Source organism: Leptonotus elevatus, chromosome 5 (assembly GCF_054856555.1).
Source record: "Leptonotus elevatus isolate MCC_2025b chromosome 5, RoL_Lele_1.0, whole genome shotgun sequence".
Classification (NCBI taxonomy): Eukaryota; Metazoa; Chordata; class Actinopteri; order Syngnathiformes; family Syngnathidae; genus Leptonotus; species Leptonotus elevatus.
In genome coordinates this window covers 10,030,462-10,039,447 of record NC_141243.1, presented here as the reverse complement: position 1 = coordinate 10,039,447, position 8,986 = coordinate 10,030,462, and the positions used below count along the sequence as shown (strand labels likewise).

General features: G+C 39.8%; 1 protein-coding gene across 1 annotated transcript; it reads right to left on the bottom strand.

Annotated features, from left to right (window-relative positions):
* Nucleotides 1-2,251: 2,251 nt before the first annotated feature.
* Nucleotides 2,252-6,716, bottom strand: dusp2 (dual specificity phosphatase 2). The gene is made up of 4 exons (XM_086077211.1): nucleotides 5,767-6,716; nucleotides 4,350-4,465; nucleotides 4,056-4,275; nucleotides 2,252-2,800 (listed from the first exon to the last, which is right to left on the bottom strand). The coding sequence occupies exons 1-4, from the start codon at nucleotides 6,161-6,163 to the stop codon at nucleotides 2,583-2,585; spliced, it is 951 nt and encodes a 316-aa protein (XP_085933337.1). The 5' UTR covers nucleotides 6,164-6,716; the 3' UTR covers nucleotides 2,252-2,582.
* Between the last annotated feature and the right edge of the window lie 2,270 nt (nucleotides 6,717-8,986).

Here is an 8,986-nt window from a genome sequence, read left to right as displayed (position 1 = left end):
TACCTCCAACCTTTTATCACCGCAAACGCTGCAGCATATAAGGCCCTTGTAGCTCTCTGTGCTCATGCATTTTCATCGTGACTTGACTTCCGCTTAAATCCCTCTGCATTATGCACCCTGCAGCACGTCCCTCCCCATGTAAAAAGCCCTTATTATACCCCCCCCCCCACACACACACACACACACACAGTGGCATGCTGCTCTTGCCGAGGTCAAGTACCTGATTGCATTGCCTGCTTGCGTCATGCCCCTAAAACGAAACGGCGCCGGGGTTCGTGTTGTGCTGTTCCAGAGTGGGTAGGTGGCCTCCGTGACACAAACACGCGCGCGCGCGCGCGCACTCGGCAGCCTACGCATCCAAACACATGGCCCTTGAATGGTCCGTGGGTAGGAGGTCCTGTTTGTTTGGTAATGCGCCCACCGCGCGCACATTATTCATTTAATTAAAGAGGAGCCCTCCTGTGGAATTACAGCTTGCAGGGCTTGAAGTAGGCACCCATAATGGTGATACATTTTTGCCCCCATCCCCGATATATTCCAAATATAAAAAGGAAACAAAATAAAGCTTTTAAGCGCTGGAGTGCTCTCCAATCAAGTAGTGTGTGTGTTTCTCATGGGCGGATTTGGCTTCAGTATAGCGAAATGTGTTGTGTGCACTGTGGGGCAGAAAGAGAGGTGTGCCGCTGACGCCAGCATCACACAGCAGTGCGCGCGCACAGTACGTGTCGGAAAAGTTGTGTGAGTGTTCTTTTTCAAGGTTCAAGTTCCTTGGTGAAGTTGTTCATTTTCATCCCAACAAACTGAAGGGCAAATGTGGCGCACATCCAGCACAATGGGTTGTGATCTTTTATGAATGGTTACTTTGATTCGGCGTGTGCAGCAGTACGCCCTTGAAGTTGACAGGACAAAGAGCACACCCCACTGCGGAGGCGCTCTGAGTTTTTAGGACTTAAGGAGAATGCAACAATGGCACACTGTCTTGTGAGACTCATGCCGGTAGTTGGCGCTACACTGCGGCCGTTTGACACATTAATGAATCATCATCGTGCGTCAGAAAGACAATAAATGTCTTTGTTCACGATTATCTGTCATCGTTACGAATTGAAATTTTATGTATCATAATGTAGGCTACTAGTGGTATTGGTACTTGGTATCCTATCGGTGAGCATTCAAGAGCCAAAACTCGGGGGGGGGGGGTGGTCAAACATCCCTAAGGAGAACCATAATAATAATAAAAAAATAATAATAATAATGTAAATCACTTGCAGGATACTTACCATCATTTACTTTAAATGAACGATTATTATTATTATTATTATTATTATAAAAAGTCTGGCTGACCTATAGAAATTTAATGCAGCCTTAAATGAAAAGGGAGGAAGGCCGCGTAACCTTATGTGTACAAATGAAGGGCAACGTGAAATTGCTCCACAAGTCATTCAAATGTGCAGTTGGGCAATGCGGTTGCCTTAATTTTGCAGCCATTAACATGTCATTTATTTCAAGTAGGCGCCATGTGTCATAAACAGTGTGATGGTGACATCTGCTGGTGTGCTATGGAGGATTTTGAAACTACAATCGCTAGAGGTCGCTATTTAGCTTTAAACCAATACTTCGTATTGTGGGTGAATGTGTGGTCGACGTTGCATCCCGTCCCTGCCTTTGTAATATTAAAATCAATTTAAGAGACTCATATTTGGTTATCATGTGCAACTTATATGGAAAATACCGAATTGAGTGAAATTAAAGAATTGCTTTAGCAGATAATTCGGCCATGGAGAGAGAATAGCTTCTCCCAAGATCTCAGGCAATCAAGAATTCAATTTCACTTGACTTTACCGCTCTCTATTTAAATATTTTTTTGCAAAGGTTTGAAAAAAGAAGAAGTAATTAGCATATTTTGACAATGTTTTCAAATGTGAAGGAAAAGTACTCAAGTACAAATACCTGAAAAATCTACTCAAGTAGAGTAAAAAAAAGTATTTGTAATTTGTTTCCTTATACCACTGTCCATATTATGTTGTAATTTTTTTTTTTCCAGGACTCAATCCATAGCTCTCTAGTTTTAAAGCCCAAGCACGTACTAATGAGCTACTTGTTAATGTAAATCCAAAACGAGCAAGGCACAAGCAGTACAGAAATTGTTTTTATCTCCTGCCATTAGAATGTCAAATGCAGTCAATCAGTTGCCATCTGCACTCCCAACTGTTGTAGAAATTATATGTATCGAATAAAAACAAGACTGAACATGTTATTCTGCACTGCTTTTTATTTTGCAAAAAAAAAAGATCAGCAGCCATTTTTGTGCATGTATAAAGTGCATTTACTGACAGGCATGTCAACAAACTGTCCTATTATATACAGTAGAAATAAATGATAATGTTTATGTACATAATTCTTTGCCAGCACGGTGTTGTCTCATCAGATTACGTAGTGATGCCAGCACCACTGCGTTTTACATGCTCGAATACCAAAGTACAGAAATATATGATGTGGGTCAGAAAGGTTCTGGGACTAGTATCAAAACATTTCAAATTCTAACTACTCACTACGAGTTTTCCCCTCACATGACTCGTATGACGTCAGCCCCGACACAGCACGTCCGTCTCAAACTGCAGCAGCTGTCCCATGAAATTCAGGTTGGGGGAGATGATCTGTCGCCGCTGCTTCACAAAGTCGAAGGCCTCGTCAAGACGAACCCGCCGGGTGTGCATGAGGTAGGCCAGGCAGATGGTGGCCGAGCGAGAGATCCCCGCTTGGCAGTGCACCAGCACCCGACCGCCGCTCTGCTTCACAGCATCTGCGGGTGAGCATACAGAGGGGGGGTGGGGGGGGGGGGGGGGGGGGGAATGTCATTGACATTTTGCAGGAAAGAGATTTTTTAATACAATAACATAATTTAAAACAAAGACTTACATATTCCAATGTAGTATTTTCCCTTGAAATTGCTTGCAATTAACTCATTCACTGCCATTGACTGCTATAGATGTCAACATTTCATTTGAACTATTTCTATTAGCTTAAAATTTTTTCACACTTTTGTTAACAAGAGTATGAAAACCTAAAAAAAAACGAATATTGTACATTTAGAACAGATATAACATTTGTGATAAATGATGAGTTAACTAGTGAATTAATGCGATTAATAATGATTAAAAAATTTAATCGCCTAACGCCTCTAATTTGTAATAATCTTTTCTTTTTAAAAAAAGAAAAGATTATTAAAAATTAGGGGCGTACATTTTTTCGTAATTAATCGCATTACTTCACTAGTTAACTCACTATTAATCAAAAATTTTATATCTGTTCTAAATGTACAATATTTTTCTAGGCTTTCATACTCTTGTTAACAAAAGTGGGAAAAAATGTTAAACTAATAAAAATAGTTCAAATACATTTTTGACATCTATTGCCGTCAATGGCAGTGACTGAGTTAACCCCCCCCCCTCTTTTTTTTATTCAATCCAATTAGGGTTATCTCATGTTTTTATTTGTTATAGTAGTGGACGCCAGGATAGGATGGCTGTAACGTGTTGTAAACTTACCAAGCTTATTATATATGTAACATGAACTTCATGCAAATCAACTTGCGATTGTGATTGGTTAGCTAGGATCCAATCATGAACCAGAAGTGTTGACATAATCCAAATTTTTTATTTATTGGTTTAGACATGCAAAAATTTAATGTCCATTCCAATTATCTCGGTCCGAAAGGGTTAAATACAATTCAGTTGTATTTACCTTTTAAATACATTTTCCATACGCTTTTATCATACTTGGCCAATAAAGTTTATTCTGATTTGCGTTTAATCGTTTAGAACTGTTTGTTTGCGATATCTATTTATGCCAAATTTTCATTCATTCATTTGCAATACATCTTAACTTCTTTTTTTTTTCTTCTTATATTCAAGTGCATCGTTAAGGTTCAAACTCTTAAATGCTTGTTTATCTAACACACAAATCAGTTTGTTTGATTTGAGCTGACAATACAGTAAGCAGATGTTGACCATGCCCCCCCCCCCCCATACCCCCCCCCCCCCCCCCCCCCCCCTTACCAATAAAGGCGATGGCCGTCGAGAAGCAGGCTCGGATGTCCGCGGCCAGGTTGTCCTCCACGGTGAGGCGCAGGTACTGAAACTCCCCCTCGAAGACGTTGGGGCATGAAGAAGACACGTTGAGCACGGCTGTGATGCCGGCCGACGCGAGGGTCTCCCGGCGGGACGAGTGGACGGCGCTGCCCAAAAACAGGAAGGGTAACAGCTCTACGGGGCTGTCCTGCGATTACAAAGGGTAAATGTGTTCATGACTTGGTTGGGTGGATAATGGTTTTTGTTTTTTCTCTTATCTACCTGATCGTATGCAGGTGTCCTCCGGCCCAAGCGTGCCGGTGGCTCTGGTTCCACCGCAGTGAGCGTTTTGTTGTAGCAGAGCTCTGGGTAGGTCTCTGAAAATTCTTCAAATCCACCTAAAAGGGAGGTCACGGAGTTAAAGCCTCCAGAACACATCCTACATCAAATGTAATCATTGTAAACATACATTAACTCATTCACTGCCATTGACGGCTATAGACGTCAAAAATTCATTTGAACTATTTCTAGTAGTTAAAAAAAAAAATCCGCACTTTTGTTAACAAGAGTATGAAAACCTAGAATTTTTTTATTGTACATTTAGAACAGAAATAAATTTTTTGATTAATTGTGAATTAACTAGTGAAGCCATGCGATTAATTACGATTAGAAAATGTAATCTCCCCTAATTTTTTATAATCTTTTTTTTTAATCGTGTCAGGCGATTAAATGTTTTTAATTGTAATTAATCGCATGACTTCAATAGTTAACTCACAATTAATTGCAAATTTTATATCTGTTGTAAATGTACAATAAAAATAATTTTTTCTAGGTTTTCATACTTTTGTTAACAAAAGTGGGAAAAATGTTAAATATAAATAGTTCAAATGATTTTTGACGTCTATGGCTGCGAATGAGTTAAGGTGTTCAACCTTTTTGCATCCAGGCACCATGGAAGAACATTTTTCCAAGGATGAGATAAATTATATAGTAAACATACCATGTGTGGCACTAAATGCCAGAGGAATGAAAAAGTTGCCTGTTTAAAAAAAAAATCATGTTACAAATGTGTGTGTTTTTTAAGAGGAAAAAACATGATGTAAATCAAGGTATGACTGCATTCTTAAAAAAAAAGCCTTTAATAGTACTTTTATATTTAAGGAATTTCTGTGATGCAATTATTCTCGAAGTGTGGTAGCTACTCCCCTTCGCGGTAAATGAAAGACTCACTGATTTAAATGTGTAATGTTAGTGGCTGAAACTGAAATTTTTATTTTCCCAGTGCAGCACAGTATTTGTTGACCGCGGTTCAGCTGTGTTTCATTTTTGAGTAGATTTCAATGTGAACTAAATTTAGAACATATTTATTAGTTAAGTAGTTGCTTTCCTAAAGGCCTATTAAAGTTCAAACTTTTGCCCCTTCGTCTCCTATTTTCCTCTTCTTCTTTTTTAAACCTATTTAAATATAAGTTCAATTGTATTCAACTTTTAATTGTAACACATATTTACATTTAATATTTTATAACTTGTAAATTCAGGTAACAATTCGATTCAACTTTCTTGCTCAGTACATTTGAATTGAATCATTAGTCTATAAAAATAAAAAATAAAGTATAAAACCATATGATTGATAGTGAAAATAGTTGCGCCATGAATCCTAGTCTGAGAACTGCTACTTTACACATAATGTTGTCGTTACCTTGGAGGAAGCACATTTGCGTGCTGACTTCCTTTCTCAGGGCCGAGAGCAACATTTTGGCCACGCTCTCCGTCTTCAGCTCGTCCACGCAGCAGCTGTCCTCATCCAGCACCACGACCACCGGCAGCGACGTTCGCCTGAAGTCCCCGCGCGGCGGCCGCAGCCGGCCCAGCAGCACCTTGTCCGGGATGAGCCAATCCAGCGCCACCTCGGCGCCCTTAGACCTGCGGCGCAGTACAGAGTTCCAGTTGACGTTCCGGGATTCGCTGACGTGCGCCAGGGAGAAGTCCAGAAAGGGTCTGCAGTCAAGGACAACGCAGCCGGCTGAGGTGCACTCCTTGAGGAGGTGAACCAATTCGTGGCTGTTTATTTCCAAAGGCTCGCCGACTGTCGTCATGGCTGGAAAGGTAACTAGTCAATGTTTTTTTTTTTTTGTTAACTATGATAAGAGCTAGTCAAGTTTGTTCCGATCGAGTTCCAGTGAATGACTTCAAACGAGTTCACTTGCTTGTTGATAACAAAGTCAAAGCCCCGCCTTGTTTTCCGGCAATGAGCGGCAGTTGCAGTCGGAACTCCCATATATGGGTTTACCTGTCACTCCTAATATGGACAGTGACGTCCTCTTGTTTTTAAACAAGCCCGTTTGATGTTGAATGACGTTCGGCTGAGGGCTGTAAGTCATTCAGACGACTACATTTTCCAACATAAATCAAAATTGTCACATTTTTCATGTAATATACTTTTTAAGCAGCGTTAAGTCGTTAATTCTATACACTCAAACACTAAAGGCCTATGTGATCAATTTCTTATATGAATTAAGACATGCTATCAACAGTATGCGGTTATCTATACTTTCTTTGTGGCTATCTATACTTTCTTTGCAACAATACAAAAAACAATTTATTCAGGGTCATCTCTGGTCAATGTTGTAAGAAAAATATATATACAATACAATATATAATATAAACAAAAAAAATTAAGACAATATTGTATTGTATATATATTTTAAACAGAACACGATTTGTTGGCAAAAGGCATACAAGAGTAACTAACCTACTGGATGCTTACTGTTCAACCCACAAATTAAGCAGCACTTTGGCCCCGTAAATTCATTGAATTTCAATTAGCCATGGTAAATTAGCTGCAAACGCTTGACAACAAAATGATACAATCTTATCAGTTGACATTGACATTTGAATGAGATCATTATTCAAATAATTGTTTTTCAATATTTAAGTGCAGTGTTAATGTTTTTTTGTTCGTTAACTATATTCATGGTCATTATCTCATTTCCCACGTTACGCACACGAAAACCTATTTGCCTGCAACACAGCGCTCCTTTTGTGATGTCTCGTCATCTCCTTCAAAAGCCACACAAGTGACTCCCACTGCCTTCATCATGTTCCCACTTCCTTCCTTCCTCCTCCTCGTTGTCTTTCCCCCCGGCTGGCAGCTCCTCAGCAGTATACTCTACTCGCCCACTTTTTTGTCATGCGCTTCCCTGCTGCTGAGGCTGCAGTGACTGGCCACGCAAACACTGAACATGCATTTGCGGCAACCTCTGCATAAATGCGCATACGCTAAAAAAAAAAAAAAATCTCAGCAGCCCAAACAGGAAATGAAAGGGCACCGCGGCTACTGTACATCCTGCCATCACCACCTCATCAACTCCTCCTCCCACGTAGACTTATCACCCGCTTAGTTCTCCCAATTGCACTGTTAACGGATTACAAAGACCGAGTGACTAATCTTCCACAGGCCCTGAACAAGTAAGCAATGGTTACATGTTAAGTTGAAAATATTTTCTGAAAATGACATCATAGTGCCAAGGGCTCAGGTTGTGACATGACCAAACCCAGGAAACAGGTGAGTCATGTCGGTCGTTACCCGAGCCATTGGGCACTGTACAGTGGATTTTGGATATTAACTCATTAACTCCCAGCCATTTTCACTGAAGCAACCCCCTTTGCTCCTGTTTTACTGGATTTTGACAGATTTTGCAAGGCCCACAGAATATTTTCTATTGCTATAAAAACATGGAACCTACCAAAAAAGATTAGTCTCTTCTTTCATTAGGAAAAAAGTATATTTGATCTGTGTCAATTTTGCAGCAATTAGCATTATAATATAGCTAAATTTCATCATTATTCACAAACCTGTTGAAAACACTGGTAACAAGAGCTTGTTGCAACATGGCTCTGGCTGATCTTATACTCTGCTGCCAGCTGCTGGCCGTGTTTTGTCATAACTACCATTGTTTTAAGTGACCTCTTCAGGTCAGCGGGTGCATCAAAGCCTTCTGTATGCTCTAGCATAAAAACAAAACAAAGGTATGAATACGTTATGGGGCGTGAAGAACAAAGTATTAAAAACATATTTTTGCGTTTTTGGGTTTGAATGATCGTGTCCCGGAAAATTTTGACCAGACTTCTAAATCAACAAGTGTATTTTTTTTCTAAAGGTGTCTCAAATTTACAGGATGAACGCAGCAAGTAATAGATTATTTTTTGAATATATGTGAGGAGATATACACTCATATACACATAAATTCTCAACTTCCCCTTCCCACAGGCGGATTATCCAGGATTATTTGCTGGGCCAGGATTGTAAATCTCAAGAAAACACTGCAATCCAGATGCTGACCTCATCTGATTCCTACCGTCAACGCCCATGTGACCTGGCCGCCCACTCGGCTCTGATATGGCTGGCGGTTCATTTTCTGGAAAGCTGAGCTGTGTCTTGGGGATTTCATATGCACGTGGGCATCAAAATGTGTGTGTGTGTTTGTGATTTCATTCACAGTGAATCACACATCTTCACTGAAGTAACATGGCGGTTTGTATGTGAATAAGTACTAAACCACTGAGACATAACTTGCTGGTATGACAGTTGGAACACTTGTCTCTGTGGGAAGAGGAAGGTATTTACCCAGCAATACTTACTGTTATATGCTTAGCATTGCTTAACAAACTAAAAAATTGACTAGTGTATCGCTGGGGTCGGGCCAAAATTGGCACTTTTTAGGAGACGCCAAAAACGGCATATTTGTTTAACCATTAACTCATTCACTGCCATTGACGGCTATAAACGTCAAAAATTCATTTGAACTATTTCTATTAGTTTAACATATTTTTTTTCACTTTTGAGTATGAAAACCTAGGAAAAAAATCTTTATTGTACATTTAAAACAGATATAAAATTTGTGATTAATAGTGAGTTA